The 17504-nt window shown below is 53.0% G+C and overlaps 1 protein-coding gene across 10 annotated transcripts in view; it reads left to right on the forward strand.

The window, feature by feature from the left end:
• LOC1277044 (mediator of RNA polymerase II transcription subunit 13) overlaps positions 1 to 17504 on the forward strand; it is a 58205-nt gene that overhangs the window by 33347 nt on the left and 7354 nt on the right. For 9 of the 10 annotated variants that reach the window (XM_061652698.1, XM_061652701.1, XM_061652699.1 and 6 more), the window contains exons 4-11: positions 5569 to 5656; positions 5725 to 5808; positions 6142 to 7440; positions 9571 to 10119; positions 12137 to 12380; positions 12458 to 13119; positions 13198 to 17063; positions 17143 to 17375. In XM_061652698.1, the coding sequence (XP_061508682.1) occupies positions 5569 to 5656; positions 5725 to 5808; positions 6142 to 7440; positions 9571 to 10119; positions 12137 to 12380; positions 12458 to 13119; positions 13198 to 17063; positions 17143 to 17375 (7025 nt within the window). The remainder of the gene's footprint in view (positions 1 to 5568; positions 5657 to 5724; positions 5809 to 6141; positions 7441 to 9570; positions 10120 to 12136; positions 12381 to 12457; positions 13120 to 13197; positions 17064 to 17142; positions 17376 to 17504) is intronic. The other variant, XM_061652707.1, reaches the window with a different exon arrangement.

Genomic DNA, 17504 nt, shown 5'->3' on the forward strand with positions numbered 1-17504 from the left:
CGCACAGCGAATTTAGCATGTCAAGGCAAACGGGCTACGATGGATGGAATGGCAGAATCACGCGTCGTAGCAAAGTTGTCACAACTTTTTGAAGTGATCTTGAACTTCATTCGTTCTCCCTCCTTCCAGTAGTACCGGTTAATGGATGAAGTCGGTATGTGAATGGACCAACACACACTATCACACACTGGGTTCATTGGTTGGAATTGCGTTTATGACCACTGCCACAAGTTGCGGGCGCAACACATCATCTCCCAGCGTCGTAAAAAAGCATCACCAGCAAATTGATGATACGATTTATTGGAATGCCTCACTTGTGGACACACTTGGACATATTCTGGCGACGGGCGTCTTCTTCGATTGCTCGAGAGCAGATACGCAACAGAGAAAGAGAGAGAATGCGAAAGACATTAGAAGAATTGTGTTTCGCACGTGTTTCGGTCCTCGAAGCGTTTTGACCGTTGCGATATTATTCCTTCCATCGTGTGTATATGTATTAATAAATACGAAGCAGGGCGGGAAATCGATTCCACACACTGCTTGAAATATTCATACGCAATCGAGAAATTGAACGAAATTAGCATCGATCGCGGGAGACGAACCTGAGGTGGCGCACCTATGATGGTGAAGGAAAAATTCGGGCGTCTTTTCCTCACGTTGGTTTCAATTAGAACATTGTAAACACTTTCATCAGTGAATCCGTTTTGAAATAGAGACGTGATGTGCTCTGTGTTCGGGTGTGTTTTAATAGCTTACTTACGCCGAAGATATCTCAATCGATAAGACACCATGCTGCTTTTTCCGGCAACTTCTTCAACGACTTCCAATACTTTTCAATCCCATTCCGGCGGAGGCGCATGACACGCAATTGGGGAGAGCCCGAGAGCGTTCCGAGCGCCCGAGTGTGGGCGATGGAGAAAGGTCGTAGCAGCACTCCAAAAAAAAAAGGAAAAACCTCCACCACCGGGGAGGACAACACATCCTGCGCACGTTTTTCGTCGAAACCACGCCCATCTCCGGTATGCTAGAGTGTCCGTTTGTCCGACTGGCAGGCTTCTCACTGCGTGTCGCTTACACCACACCGGGATCGATGAAGCAGAGAGATCCTGTGTCTCGTCCCCTGTTTGTGGGGCGAGGAGTGTGTGTGCGCGCGCCCTGTTGCTATTGTTCGGCTCGGATGGTTTTGTGCGTTACACGGAGCGGCGGCGGATGGGATTAGAACGATTATGGTGTTACGGAGCGCGCGCCTCTCTGCCGGGTTGTGCATGATGATGAGGAGCGAAGCGGCGATGCAAAATGTGGCATGCCAAGCATTCTCGAGTATGCGTTAATGCGTTGATAGAAGTGAGAGGGATGATGAGCGTTTATGTTGCCGCTGCTGCTGCTGCGATATGATACTGGGGACTGAAAAGGGGATCGGCACGGTGGAGTGTCATCTGGTGTAATCGGCACGATTTGATTTCATTTGCGCTTTTCGCCAGGTTAAAGATTGCTTCTTTAACGCTTGCATTTGACGGATTAAAACTAACCCCCGGAACGAGTTCTTGAGTAAATTCTTCGTTTTTTATGTATTTTTTACAATTTTTCATAAAATACTTGATTGTCTATAAACTACTTTCGTATCAATAAGTCTTTTATGTGCTGTCAGAGGTAGCATGAAAGGGTAAATGGAGACTAGAGTTGTTTTTGTAATATTTTCGACACTTGTTGATTTGACCAGGTTACAGGGATGCGTAACGAAATTTCAAAGACCTCCTTTACTCTGAAGAGTACGTCGAAATTGTTGGTCTCGAATTCCAATTAAAATGCTTATGACCTCATGCCGGTCATGGACTTCATTCCGATCTTGAAACTCATACTAAACCCATACCGAACCTAGAACTGATCACGAACCCTTACCGGTCTTAAATCCTATGATGAACACATACCGATCCTGAAACTTAAACTGAACCTAAACCGGTCCTGAAACTTACACTGAACTATACCGGTCCTAGAACTGAACCTATATCGGTCCTGGCACTGAACCTATACCCATTCTAGAACTGAACCTATACCGGTCCTGGAACTGAACCTATACCGGTCCAGGAACTAAAACCTGTATAGGTCCTGGAACTGAATCTGTACCGGTCCTGGAACTGATCATGAACCAATACCGGTTCTGGAACTGAACCTATACCGGTTCTGGAACTGAACCTATACCGTTCCTGGAACTGATCATTAAACCATACCGGTCCTGAAACTGAACCTATATAGGTCCTGGAACTGATCATGAACCCATACCGGTCCTGGAACTGAATTTATACCGGTCTTGGAACTGAACCTATACCGGTCCTGGAACTGAATCTATACCGGTCCTGTAACTAATCATTAACCCATACCGCTCCTGGAACTGAACCTATACCGCTCCTGGAACTGAATCTATATAGTTCCTTCAACTGATCATGAATCCATTCTGGTCCTGGAACTGAACCTATACTGGTTTTGGAACTGAATCTATACCGGACCTGGAACTGAACCTATACCGCTCCTGCAACTGACCATGAATCCATACCGGTCCTGGAACTGAACCTATACTGGTCCTGGAACTGAATCTATACCGGACCTGGAACTGAATCTATACCGGTCCTGTAACTGATCATTAAACCTGGAACTGAACCTATACTTTTCCTGGAAATGAAATTATACCGTTCCTGCAACTGAACCTTTATAGGCCCTGGAACTGACCATGAATCCATACTGGTCCTGGAACTGAATCTATACCGGACCTGGATCTGAACCTATACCGGTCCTGGAACTGAACCTATACCGCTGAGCTCATAGTGGTGTTGACATAGCTTTCTATTTTATTCCGTTCCTGGATCTGTACCTGGACATGTTCCGGGTTCGGATTGTATCTCGTACCGAAACAGTTCCAGCTTCGATTGAGTAAATGATGTGCTGGTATACTGTATATTGATGTATGCTGAGCTAAGATATGAAGTTTAATGCAGATTAATGATTGCATTCCGTGATAGATTCCCACGTTTTCAAGTCAAAATCGATTTCAAGTTCCTATACTTTATCATTGTTAACCTTTTTTGACACATTTGTTTCAGTCAATCTATCGACTGATGGCAATCAAAATTATTTAAAGAATATAATCTGATGGAAAATTATATTAACCAAATTTATTTTCATTTGGTGTATTGAACGTGGTGTATTTAGCCAGGTCTCGTAGTACAGTCGTCAACTCGTACGACTTAACAACATGCCCGTCATGGGTTCAATCCCCAAATAGACCGCGCCGCCATACGTAGGACTGACTATCCTGCTATGGGGGGAATCAATTAGTCACTGAAAGCCAAGCCCACAAGTGGGTACAGGCAGGCCTTGACCGACATCGGTTGTTGAGCCAAAGAAGAAGAAGAAATATTGAACGTAATAATTGGTTTTAATTTGAAGTCTTTATTCAGGTCTCCAAAAATCTAAAAATATTTTTTTAGCGGTATTTTTGCCTTCTAAAGGATATTTGAACATACTTTCTTTTCATTTTGAAAAGGATAGTTTAGAACGCTTCGCAATGTTTCAAGTACTTACATCTTAAAGTAGTAGCAAAAATTATTCTTGTCTTCATGTTTCTCGCAGCACTTTCTTGGTTCCGGAAGAGCGCCATCTCACCATGCTTTAACCTATTTTTTTCACTCTCCCCGTGTAACCTACTTTTACGAAACATCCGTCAACCACCATACTCACGGCTCCCTCGCTGGCACACGCATCGATGTGTTCGCAATCTGTCATCGTGCGTCGATGCCCTTTCCCTTTTTGGTGACCGATCGCCGAGCGCCGACAGCTTCGCGAAGATCCAGATGAAGGACCGGTCCCCAATTAAATGGACCGGAAAAGTGTATTAAAACCCCGCTGCTGAGAGGCTGTGGCACCACCTCCTAGATATGACGATGCCTCTTTCCGAGTGTGTGCGGGTCTTGCGCTTTTGGTTTTGTGCTGTACTTGCTGTACTGATGGGCTTCCTGTTTTCGGCATCGAACAACCTGTTGTGTTGTCGCGAAGGTTACCGAAGAACTACTGTCTCTGACTGGTTGGCCCGGTCGCTAGTGCAGCTGTTTGCTTGAGTTTTTTTTGGAGAGACTAAAGCACATCAGAAAGCAATGTGAGATATGCACAGCCCGCAAGGAGACGTCGCGATGGAACGCTTCTTAAGAGTGCACTGCTGCTCCAAGAGGAAACTGACTGTGTGTGTGCGTCTCATAACGACCACCGGCTGTTTATGTTACGCTCATGTGAAGACCGAGCCTCTAACCCCAGAGGGAGGTGTGTGGAGCTGGGAGTGTGACATGGTCGTCGTCGGGCCCATCGTGTTCAAGGTTTGCACGTGCCTGTCTTGTGCGTTGCTACGCTTTCTCGCTGTGCGAAATAAAGCCGTCATGGCAAGAAAACAGGTGGTGATGGTTCGACTTGCTCCACAGCAGCAGCATTCGGAAAAGCTGTCTCAAATTTCGTGATACATTTTTTTCACCCGTAATGGGAACGATAATTGCAGGATGCAGACAACTAAACTAAAAATAATAAAAAGTATTTTAATAATATTAAAAAAGATACAACACGTTCGTGTCCTTTCCTCGTGAACGTCAAGTTTGTAAAAGTTGCAGTCTAATAGTAGATAAACAAACACACACACGCCTTTCAACTAAAAGTTTTGTAAACAACGTTTTACATTCCAGTGGTTGAAAATTGCTCTTTCTTTGCCACTCAGTTTTCCACAGCAACTGCTTAGTGTTTTTTTCTTCTGGTACTAAAACTTTCCACCAGCATGATCGCATTATCCGCCCGGATCTGGATTTAGGTTGCGCTTGGTTTTTTGGTGCTGCACGAAAAGTCGACATAAATCGCAACCACTTTTCTCCAACACAGCCCGCTCTTTCTCTGCAAGCGTGAGCAAGAGAGCGACCACTCGTCGTGTGACATTGGCCAATTTGGCAGAAGGGGGTTTGCCTTTGCCAAGCTTTTTCGTCCTTTTTCATATTGCTTGGTTGTCGTTCTTGCTTTTGTGCCGTGGCGCGCGCGTACACTGTGGTCTGTGACAGCCTTGACCGATGACGATGGGCGGTAGTGGTGGTGGTGGGGGACACAACACACGAACGCCAAGGTGGTAGGAATGAAACACGATAATTTAATAAAAATGTCTTTACCTCTGCGCTCCTGGGCGCGCGCCACGTTCCACCCTCCCCCAAAAAAACAAAACGAAAAAAAGGCCATCCCGTGGGGAAAAGTTTTAAACTGGTAGCGTCATGCAATGCAATCGACGACAGCAGCACCTGGAGTAGGAGAGTTGCCCTTTTTTTTGTTGGGTGCGCCAGCCCGTCTGCGGTTTGATGGTCTTTTAATTTGGAAACGATTTCGTCCTTGACAGGCGTGCCAGTCAAACTGTAAGGAACAAGAGTTTTGGGGACAGACCCAAAAAAAAACAGAGAACATTGAAGCATTCGCCCTGTTTGATTCATATTATAGTTTGTTCTTTTGAATGTTACTAATGGGTTTCCCGTTTTTTTGTGTCATGCTTTTCTTTTGCAGAAGCCGGCGACAAAGGATCCTGGGAGAATGGACTCTCGTACGAGTGTCGTTCGTTGCTGTTTAAGGCGCTACACAATGTGATCGAAAGGTAAGTTACATTGGAGACATAAAGGCACATAAACTGAACACTAATTCACACTCAATCTTCTGTTGCAGATGCCTACTATCGCGAGGTTTCGTGCGGATCGAGCAATGGTTCGTTCATCCCACCTCGAACGACGAACGGGTGTTCGGAAAGAGGTAAGCGAAGGGTGGTCACTACACGGCTATATCTACACCCATTCTACGGAACCGTCCCTATCCCAATGTTAGCATTTCCGGTGTGGCCCCTTGCTTGAAGCAATGTGTAGCACGGGGCAGACCAAACCAGATTGGGAAACTGCAAGGACGGTTCCAAGAGCAAGTGTGCAAACACCGGTGGACCTCTGAGATCGATTGCTGAAGCTTTTTTGTTGCCCTCGATCCTCGTTCCACCACCGACAGATTTTTCCCTTCTGTAGCATAATAAATGTTTAAATCTCTGTGAAACGCAACTAACGTGTCTCTCTCTCTCTCTGTGTTGCCCACTTTCAGCTCCCATCATGCCTCGTTCTCGTTCACGTTCTTCGTGCACGGTGACAGTACCGTCATCACGGCGATGGACATCCGCGAGCATCCGCCGGTGCGGCTGCTGACGATGAAGCACCTGGAAGAGGCGCAGCGGGCCGCAGCACCCGGTGCTGCCGCCGCTGCCGCCAGTACAACTGGTGGCCCTGCGAGTCCGGATGGCGGGCTGAATGCTGCCCCCGGGTGTGCGCCCGCTTCACCCGGCGGATCGGCCAGCGGCACCGTCGTGCCGGCCGATGATGCGATCGAACCGCGGGAAGTGCTGCTCGCCCCGTTCGCCATCACCGGCACGCTGACGGGGCAAAGCTACAGGGCGAGCGATCCGCACACGCAGAAAATTCTCGACGACTGGAGCGCGTTCTATCCGATCACGAACAAGCACAGCGGGCTGGCGGACGGTGCGGACAGCATGCCGCCGCTGGTGGAGGTGCTCGTCGGCAAGATGAAGATGCGCTACCCGTCCAAGTACGTGCTGGTGCCCGACATGGACGACTGGACGTCGGCGGGCGACGCGAGGAGCAATAGTAGTAGCAGCAGTAGTAATAGTAGTAATACCAACAGCAATCAAACCACCACGCCGGCCACGGCAGCCGCCTCGATTGCAGCGTCCGTGCTGAGCCGCATCAACAGTGCGTCGGAACGGTCCGGTGGTGGCGTCGCCAGCAACAGCACCACCAGCAACACCATCAACACAACCAGCAATCAAACGGCGGCTGCTGGCAGCAGTAGTAGCAATGCTGCTTCGGCCGCTTCTTCCGCCCGCCCGAAGGACACGGCGAACGATGCTGCGGCACCCTCTCCCACCGGTACGCTGCGGCAGCGTAATCACCACAAGTCCATGATGACCCCACCGCTTACCGTGCCGGAATCGCCCTCGAACGATCTCGGCAATCCGCTCAGCATGTCGTCGGCGCTGATCAACAAGTCGCCGGCCGTCATCCTGCCCGAGCGGGTCTGGCAGGACTGCATCATGCATGCGCCTACGCCTGCCGCCACCGCAGCTAGCAGCAGTGCGAGCAGCGGCACGACGGCAACCACCACCGCGCCCGGGAGTGTAACGATCAAAACGGAACCAAAGGATAATACCAGTGGCAGCAATAGCAGTACCAACAACAACAACAACAACAACAACAACAACAGTAATAGCAGCAGTGGCGGAGGGGACGAAAACTCATCCGGCGCGGCCAACGGGGTCGACGCGAACGGGAACTCCTCCGTGTGGGAGATCAGCGACCCGACGGTGAAAGTTTCCTGCTGCTGCATCAAGTAAGTGAATGCGGTGTGTTCAAGAAGAAAGACGCTCCGGAGCACCAGTACTCACCCTTTATTTTAAATAGTGCGCATAAAAAGGCGTTACGGAAGACGATCGAACGCGAACGCGTGCGCTAGATTTCACGTTTCATCCTCACTTTTCAACAACACGACTCATTCGGCTAACTCATTGCAAAATTCCTCTCTGCGGCACTAGAACGTTCACGATAAGGCAACCGGGTGCTACCTTTGGCTGTGGCGCATCGTTTGTTTTGTTTTGTTTTAGAGTAGTTTAGTAATAGTTTGCTTTTTTGTGTATTAGATAATGTTGACTAGTACTTGTTTTTTTCTGTATTCATTTGCGTAATTTGTCTGAAACCTTTTGTTGTGTTTCCTGTTTTGAATGTAACTTGCAGTACTGTAATAGCATGAGTGTTGTGTTATTTGTTGTAGTTTCAAATATTTTAGTTTTTTGTTTGTTTAATTTTTGTTTTATAAGAATTAGTAGCATTATATAGAATGCGTATAAGATGTCTGAAAGTCAATTTATTTCATTATGGAATATTGTTATTAGTGGTGGGAGCTCGGAATCGGACCTACCCGATTCCGATTCTGTGATCGGAATCAATTCTGGAGCCGATTCCGATGCTGGAATCGATGCCGATTCCGGAACCGATTTCGGAGCCGATTCCAAAACCGATTCCGGAGCTGGTTCCGGAATTGATTCCGGAGCCGATTCCGGAGTTGACTCCGAAGCCGATTGCAAAGTTGACTCCGGAGCCGATTCCGGACTTGACTCCGGAGCCGATTCCCGAGTCGGCTCGGGAATTGATTCCGCGATCAGAATTGGCTCAGGAATTGGAATTGACCTGGTAATCGCAATTTGCCCCGGAAGCGGAATCATAATTGACTCCAGAATTAGAATTAGCTCCGGAATGTGAATTAGTTCCTAAATTGAAAAAATAAGTTTGAGAAGCGAAATCAGTCCGGGAATCTCCATGAGAATGGATCTTTTACAAGTAAATTTTGATTTTTTGCGGTTATCAATACGTAGTATGATTGGTCCCAAGCGCCTATTTTTATGGCGATGCCGAAACTGACTCCGTTTGGAAGCCGATTCTAATTTAGGAGCCAATTCCGATTCGATTCCAGATTTGATTCCGGAACCGATTCCGATTCCAGAGTCGATTCCGGAACCGCTTCCGATTCTGGAACCGATTCCGATTCCGGTACCGATTCCGATTCCGAAATCAATTTTGGAGCCGATTTCGGAACTAATTATGGAGTCGATTCCGAATCTGGATACGAATCCGGAAACTGATTCCGGACCTGCTTTTCGGAATCGATTCCAGAAAACTGCGGAGCTAGTCGGAATCGATTCCGACAAAAACTTCATTTTTCCCATCACTAATTGTTATGAAGCTTTCCACGTTTTGTTACTTTTGGAACAGAAAATATTGCCTTTTAATTTTAAATTTACTTTCTTTGTTCAAAGTAAGCTTCTTCTTGTTAGTATTCTCTATTACATTTTCTACTTTGAAGAAAGTCTTGAAATGAAGCGTACAATTTTCCACACATTTTCCCCCCATTCCCATGCGCGCACCATCACCACCATCTCATTTACCATTCGCATCCTTGTTTTCCCGCTCGAAATCTTGCTACACGCGCTACGTGTACGTTTCTGTGTGTATGTGTGTTTCATTGATTCGCTTGTTTCTTTTTTTTTGTTTCGTTGCTTTTGCCACCTTGTATTTTGTCCATTTTCGTTTTCTTCTCTCGTTTTCTCGCTCTTTAATTTGTTGTATTCTCGTTTTTTATATATTCTCTTCTTCTCTTTTTATTCCTTGCTCTCTTTATCTCTCTCTTTCTCTCTCTCTCTTTTCTCTTTATCTTTACCGTGTCTACCCATCGTGCGCGTGTATGTACGTTACCGCGTCTGTGCAATCCTTTTTTACGCGAATAATACTATTAATAATGCTCTTCTATGCCATCTGGGGATGTGTGTGTGTATGTACGCTTGCACATTGCGCGAATGTTTCTTGCCGCCGTGTTCTCTCCCTCTCCCCCCCCCCCCCTTACTGCTGCTTCCTGCCCTGCTCTCCGTGTACCTACGTATGTGTATTGTGTATCCGGGTTGTGTTCCAGGTGTTGCAAGCGACCACCATCTTCCTCGTCGTCATCGGCCTCGTCGTCCGCTTCATCCTCGGCAAGTGGACGAACACAGCAGCAGCAGCAGCAGCAGCAGCACACGATCGGTGCAGCAGGCAGCTCCTCGGCAAATGCAACCGGCGGCAGCAGCTACACTTCCATCTCATCGCCCGGAGGTGGTGGTGCCGCTGCCGCCGGAGGTAGTGGGTCTTTGCATCCACACCCGAAATCGTCCTACTCGATCACTTACCCTGGCAGCAGTAGTGGTAGTAGCCGTAGCAGCCACTACCATCACCATCAATCGACGAAGGACCATCACCACCACCACCACCATCATCACCACCGGCCGCAAAGGGTTGCCTTCCACAAGCGACCTCCGCAGGAGGCGCTCTTCCGTCCCGGCACCGAACCGTTGAGCCTGTCTGCTGCTGCCGCCCTGGCCGCCGCTGCTGCTGCTGCTGCTGCCAACGCCGCCTCCTCGCCTGGAGCCGTTTCTTCCGGTGACAGCGCAGCCGATTCGCTCGAACTGGCCGACACGTGCTTAAGGTTGGTTACACCTTTCCCTATAGCATAAGCAAACAACAACCTCAACAGGCAAATGGTACCGGGGGATGGTGGAAGTTTTTTTAAGCACTCATCTCCACCCCACTCCTTCTCTCCTCACAACATCTCTCTTTTTTTTGCGTCACCGCCAAAACACTTTGTCCTTTGCTTTTTTTTTGTAACCTATTTCCTCCACCGTCGGTCAATTTGCGGGCAAATGGACTCACCACCACGCCACCAGAGCAAGCTTTACATACACATACGCTTGAACAGTTCCTTATACACACACACATACACACACATACATGTTCTGATCATTAAGTTCACACTAGTGATGGGTACAGTTGCCTGAAATCCGGAGTTGACTCCGATCCGACTCCGACAATGTCGGAACCGACATCGGAAGGTAGGTCCGCCGAGCATTATTCGGAGTCGTACGGAATCGTCTGATGCCGGCCGGAATTGCCCGGAGTTGTCCAGAGTCGTCTGAAGTCGTCGGGAGTCAGAGTCGTCTGGAATTGTCCGAAATCGGCGTCAGGAACTCCTGAAAACACCGGATGGCTCCGGACGACTCTGGACGACTCTGAACGACTCTGGACGACTTTGGACGACTCTGGACGACTCTGGACGTCTCCGACTACAGACGACTACGAACGACTGCGGACGACTACGGACGACTACGGACGACTCTGGACGACTCTGGACGACTCTGGACGACTCTGAACGACTATGAACGACTCTGGAAGACTCCGAAAGACTCTGGGAGACTCTGAACGACTCTGAACGACTCTGGAAGACTCTGGAAGACTCCGGACGTCTCTGGACGACTCTGGACGACTCCGGACGGCACCTACTTCAGATGACTACAGACGACTCTGGACGACTCTGGACGACTCTGGACGACTCTGGACGACTCTGGACGACTCTGGGAGACTCAGGACGACTCTGAACGACTCCGGACGACTCCGACTACGGACGACTATGGACGACTACGGACGACTCTGAACGACTCTGAACGACTCGGGAAGACTCCGAACGACTCTGGACGACTCCGGACGACTCTTACTTCAGACGACTCCGGACGACTCCTACTTCTGACGACTACAAACGACTCAGGGTGACGCTGGACGACTCTGGACGACTCTGGACGACTCTGGACGACTCCGGACGACTCCTACTTCAGACGACTCTGGGCGACTCTGGACGACTCTGAACAACTCTGGACGACTCTGGACGACTCTGGACGACTCCGAACGACTATAACTCTGGACTCCGAACGATTCTTACCCGGACGACTACGACTCCGGGCGGAACTAGTGGCTCCCATTTTGCCGAAGTCGGATTAGAATTAACAATTGTTTGAGTCGGATCGGAGTCGTGAGTGTGCTTCAGACAGCACATCACTAGTTCACACACCGATATCATATTCACGCTAGAAAATGTCTCCCCACATCATCGTTGCTTCCTGTTTAACGCATCAACTCACCACGTTTCGCCGTGCGTCCATTTTCTACAGGTCCTACTAGTACTATAAAGGGAGTATTGCAGCTTCCATTGGGTGGTATCGTCGGCAGCAGAGAAGCATATCAATCACACATTTCCAAAGAAACGGCAAACGGATTTATTCTTTCTTATCATTAACCCACCAAAAAGCTTCTTTCCTCCAGCTGTTGGTGTCTGCAAATCCATTCTGCACGTTTTCGCAAGGGTCTAATTTCATCGAAACGTCACGCGTATCACGTACAAAATCGTTATCGTTATCTAATCTTTCCCCGTAGTGCATCCATACTGTAGTCTTTGTTTTACTAACATGTACATATATTCGTGGAGATATGGAGATCAATCGTTTTGCATGTTTCGTTATTTTACTACATGATCACCAGCCTTAATTTACCTCTCCTTTCATTGTAATAGGGGTTTTCATACATTGAAATAATTAAATTTAAATTGAACTTTTGGAAGAATTTTGTTTATTTCGTGTTTTTTTTTTAATTTTCTACCATTTCCCTTTCGCTTCCAGATCAAACCAAAACTGTGCCGCAAACAGCGGCAGTGGCGGTGGCAACAGTGGAGCTTCCAATACGACCGGCGCTGCCCCCGGCAGCACAACGCCCTACGGCGGCCCACCTTCCTACTGTCGCAATCCGATGTCGATCGGTGACTCGCATCCACTGCCGTCGGAAGGTTCGCCCGCCAGCGCGGCACCGTCCCCGATGCAACCTTCCTCCGTTTCGCAACCAACCTCCGTACCCTCCGGCGATCAGGTAGGTTTACTTTCGAGATTTTTTTACTTATGTCCTTTTGGTCCCTCTTATAACCCTTTTCTCCTCTTTCCCTGCAGCTCATCACAATGTCACCCCATCCACCTGCCTCGAACAACCCGCGCAGTGTGCAGCCCGGTACGCCCTGCCTGGACCACCTGGACAAGAACACGCCGGCCCCGACGCCAACCGATCAGCACGATAGTAAAAGCATCAACGCTTCCCCGTACCACACACCTTCCCATCCGGGTGGTGGTGGTGGTGGCGGAGGCAGCAGTGGCGGCACTACCGAAGGAGGACAGCAGCAGCAGGCTAGCGCCAACCTGATGGGCAATTCGTCCAGCAGCAGCAGCAGCAACAGCAGCAGCAACGGTAGCAACAGCAGCAGCAACTCGCTCAGTGCGCTGAAAGCATCGCCCCGCAGCTCGCTGTCGTCCTCAGGCATCGGCAGCCTGAAGGTGCGGTCGGAGTCGTCGCTCGGGGCGGGCGGTTCGTGCTCGCTTGGCAGCGGAGGCGGCAGCGGCGGCGGCGTACCGATGACGCCCAGCATCCACAGCGTGTTCAGCTCGGCGCACCAGACGGCGTTGGCGAACAATCTCGCCAGCAAGCGGGAATCGATCCTGCAGATGCTGCAGTCGCTGAAGCGGCCGTCGCTGTTCTGCAAGGACTACGAGACGCTGCAGGGCGAGGACATTCCCAGCACGTCGCAGCTGCTGTACGACTACACGTGCGTCGACGCATGGTGAGTTCGGGGGGATGCCGCGCGTGGGTTTGCAAGAGTTTCGTTTGATTAAACCTGGTTGCTTTTTTTTGTTTGCAGGATGAACCATCCGGTAAAGCGGATGAGGCTGGCGGCGGAAGAGAATCGGCTCGTGAAGAAGATACGCAATCTCGACCTGTACGCGAACGAGCACAGCCGCACGATGGCATCCGGCCCCGGTTTGGCTGGCAGCGGGAATAGCACTAACGGCGGCATCGGCACCAATGGAATGCTGATGAAGGGTGCGGCCGAAGCGTCCGAAGCGCTGGCGGAAGCGCTGAGCGGCGGTCGGCCCGGAACCGGTGGCGGCAGTGATAATGGCGCACCGAACAATGGTGCCGGCTGTACGCCGCTGCTCGGCCAGATCAAGATGGAGATCGGTTGCGACGGTAGTCAGGGCGGTACGGCGGTCGGCAGTGCCAACGGTGGTACGCCCGACCGTAACGGAGCGTCCGCGGGCAATGGTGGTGCGGGCGACGGTGCGCTGCTCGGTGAGCACGAGATAAAGAAGGAGAAGGAGGACAAGGGTTCGATCTTTCTGACCGATCAGGATCTGCAGCCATCGATCGACGATTTGAACCAGATCTTCGACGACGGTGGCCCGTTCAACGATGATCCGGATCTGCACAACACACCGCCCGGGTCGAACAAGAGCAGTAGCGGTAGCGGGGGCTTCTCGGAGGAGAGTAAACGCTTCCCCATCTCGAACCACCATTCGGTGAACAGTGGCATGCTGAGCCCGAAGGAGCTGTCGCAGATGTTCCCCACGCCGCCGAGCTTAGATCCACATCCCAATTCGAGCCCCGGGGGCGGTGGCTGTCTGTCCGACGGCGGCTCGATCGCGCTCGACACGCTGGTCGACCTGCAGATGTCACTTTCATCCGGGACGGGTAGCGGTGGTGGTAACGGTGGTGGAGCGAGCTCGGTGCCACCGATACCGAACCTGGGCAGCCCGCAGGAGGAACCGATCGACGATTGGTCGTTCGTGTTTCTCCCGCCACCGATCTGCCCGTACGTGGGCTCGTCCAAGTACGCGCCGCTGCCGTCGCTGCCGAGCCAGCAGGTGATGCCGCCCATCCCGACCAGCACGGTCGCGGGGCTGGTGTACAAATCGACCCGCCAGAAGCAGAAGGAGCAGGCGGCGGCCGAGCGGGAAAAGCAGAAGCAGCGCGAGCAAGCCGAACGCGAGCGAGAGCGAGAACAGAAGCAGGAGCAGCAGCAGCAGGACCAACCCGACGGTCAGCCGGAAAGCGGTGGCCAAGGCGGCGCTGGAGCAGGCACGGGAAGGCCGTTGGGCGTTGCTGGTCCCACCACCACGGCATTGGGCGTTGGGCTGGGGCTGCTGCCCATCGTCAAGCAGGAGGTGGGAGGGTTGACCGTTCCGCAGCCGCTCAGCACCCCGAACTCGCTGCTCGGCGGGCTGAGCGGCCTGAACGGCGGGTCGCTCGCCCACCCGTACTCGAACCCACCGTCGCAGGGCGCCCAATCGCAGCCCCACTCGCGCCCCCCGTCGGTGAACTCGCTCCCGGGGGGCATCATGGGTGGTGGGGCGGGTATGCTTTCCCCCTCGCCGGCCGGCACTTCGGGCGGCGGTCTGTTCCACCCGGGTGGCATGGGCGGAATCCCGGTACCGCTCCGGCAGGGCATGTCGCCCATTTCGCCCGCCACGCCCGGCGGCTCGATGCGCGTGCCAACGCCGCAGGGATCCTGCCCGCTGCCCTACCCGTCGCCGCTCGGCGGTGCCGGCAGCCCGAACCCGATGGGTTCGCTGAGCTTCCGGCGCACGACGCCGCTGCTGCCACCGCCCCCGTACGATGTGGCGATCGCCAGTCCGGCCAATTCTGTCGCGACGCCCTCCTCCTACCACAGCAAGCAGTACCCGCTCGACGGGGTGGACAGCGGCGGGCCCGGCTCCAACCGGGGTCCCATGACCCCGTCCTCGACGGGGGGCAGTGGCCCCCTCGGTGCTGGGACCGTCCATCCGCCGCTCTCTTCCAGCGGTGTCGGCTGCGGGACCGGTACGCCCGCCGGCAGCCGCAGCATCGAAACGAACGCACTGCTCGTGAACGTGCTGCTGTACGATACGGCGCTGAACATCTTCCGCGATCACAACTTCAAAAGCTGCACCCTGTGCGTGTGCAATGCGGGCGCAAAGTGTGTGGGCAACATACGGGGCGCGGACAGTGGCCTCTACCTCGCGCTGCCCGGCACGAACTGGATGGATTCGGTGACGGCGGCCGGCGCCGAACCGACGCCGAGCACGACGCCCGGACCGGCGGGCGGAAGAAGTAAGGCGAGCGCGCTGGCCCATCTCGGGCTGGGTGGTAGCAGTAGTGCCTTCGGCGCCGGCATGCTAGGCTCCCCGGCCGTGGGCCGGCAGGAGGACAAGAGCGCGGCGGTTACAATCAACACGGACAGCCTGCAGAATGGCTACCTGGACGAGGATCCGATCGACTGCCAGTGCGGGTTCAGTGCGGTCGTCAACCGACGGATGGCGCACCGGGCCGGCCTGTTCTACGAGGACGAGATGGAGATAACGGGCATGGCGGAGGATCCGGCCGTGCACAAGAACGGCTCGCTGTTCGAGTTTCTCAACGGGACGGCGAAAGCGATCAAGCTGGAGGACGCGGACCGCGGAGCGTTGGCGACTTCCGCCGGGGGCTCCTCCTCCTCCGCTGCTGGCGGGGACAGTTTGCCGCTGACGCTCAAGGTGATGGATCTGCTGCGGGAGCAGTGCTCCGTGGTGCAGAGCTCGAGCAATTCCATCCACCGGGCGGTGAACCGGTACCGGGGGCCCCTGTTTGGCCGTGGGGCCGAGAACGGAGCGGTCCACCTGCTCGAGTATGTGGACGCGAACGATGTGATTAGCTTGGCGCTGGAGCAGGGCCGGCTGCAAGCCATCAACGAGAGCAAGATGGATGTCGACCAGCAGCAGCAGCAGCAGTCGTCGTCGGGCGCGCTCGTGAAGGGCGGAACGCTGCGCGGCCAGATGAACGTGCACAAGTGGCCGTTCCTGCGGGCCGGTGGCCCCAAGAGCAATCAGGACATTGTGCGCATCATGAAGTCGATGCAGCCGCTGCTGCAGGACGCCTTCCACAAGCGCTGCACGACCCGGCTCTGGGACGCACCGTACACGATACAGGGGCCGCTCACGTGGCGCCAGTTCCATCGGCTGGCCGGGCGCGGTACGGGCCAGTGCGAACCGCAACCGATCCCGTCGCTCATCGTCGGGTACGAGAAGGATTGGCTGTCGCTGGCACCGTACGCGCTCCACTACTGGGACAAGCTGCTGCTCGAACCGTACTCGTACCCGCGCGACGTCGCGTACGTCGCGATCGTCCCCGACAACGACTACGTGGTGGCGAAGGTGCGCACCTACTTCAAGGAGCTCAGCACCACGTACGAGATGTGCAAGCTCGGGCGGCACACGCCGATCAAGGGCTGGGACGGGATACTGCGCGTCGGGAGCCAGCGCGTGCTGAAGGAAACGCAAAACTCCAACCTGGACGAGTGGTTCACGAACATGGGCGTGGATCAGCAGCGCAAAAATGGCACCACCACTGCAGGGTCCGCCTCTTCCTCTTCCTCTTCCGGGTTGAACGAGCTGCTGCGGCTGTACGCTCAGACGTGTCAGCAGCAGCTCGCCCCGTACCTGTCCAAGGTACCGTCGGACAAGAGTTTGCTCGATCCGCCGGAGAGCCATCACCACACGTCGTCTTCCGCGTCCGCTTCGGCTTCGCTCGGGGGCGGTGCGGCTGGTGCTTCCTCGCTCGGCGGCGGTTCGATGGGCCAGCCGGGTGGCAATGCGATGGGCCAGAACCGGCCCGACGGACCGGGACAGAGTCCGATGCCACCACCGCCGCCCAGTACGCCGGATTCATCGCAGCCCGGCGATAAGGCACCGAACACGCCCAAGTTTGATCACGGTAGGCGTTAAGATCACCCATGCGATCGTTTTCCTCATTAATTCTAATCCTTTTTTTTTTCTTTTTTTTTACGTTGTAGATTCGGAAAATCGCGACCAGCTGAATACCTCCTCCGCCAGTCCGGCCGACGGTATGCGGATCGATGACGATGGGAAGGATCCGCCCCATATCGTGCTGTACATCGTGGAACCGTTCACCTGCGGTAACGATTCGCCGGACGTGGAACGGTTGGCTTGTCTGTCGCTGCTGCGGTGCTACTCGAACATTCTGAACGCCGTCCCGGACTCGATACGCAGCAATATCAGTGTGCAGGTAAGCTAACCTTCGCAGGAGAAAGTGAATGTTTGGTGTGACTTTGGAGCTTCTTATCGCTCCGGGTCGTCCGCCATTATCTGGGCTTTCTTTCGATGCTCTGATTGTTAGCCAAGACGCTTCCGAACG

Source organism: Anopheles gambiae, chromosome 2 (genome assembly GCF_943734735.2).
Source record: "Anopheles gambiae chromosome 2, idAnoGambNW_F1_1, whole genome shotgun sequence".
NCBI lineage: Eukaryota > Metazoa > Arthropoda > Insecta > Diptera > Culicidae > Anopheles > Anopheles gambiae.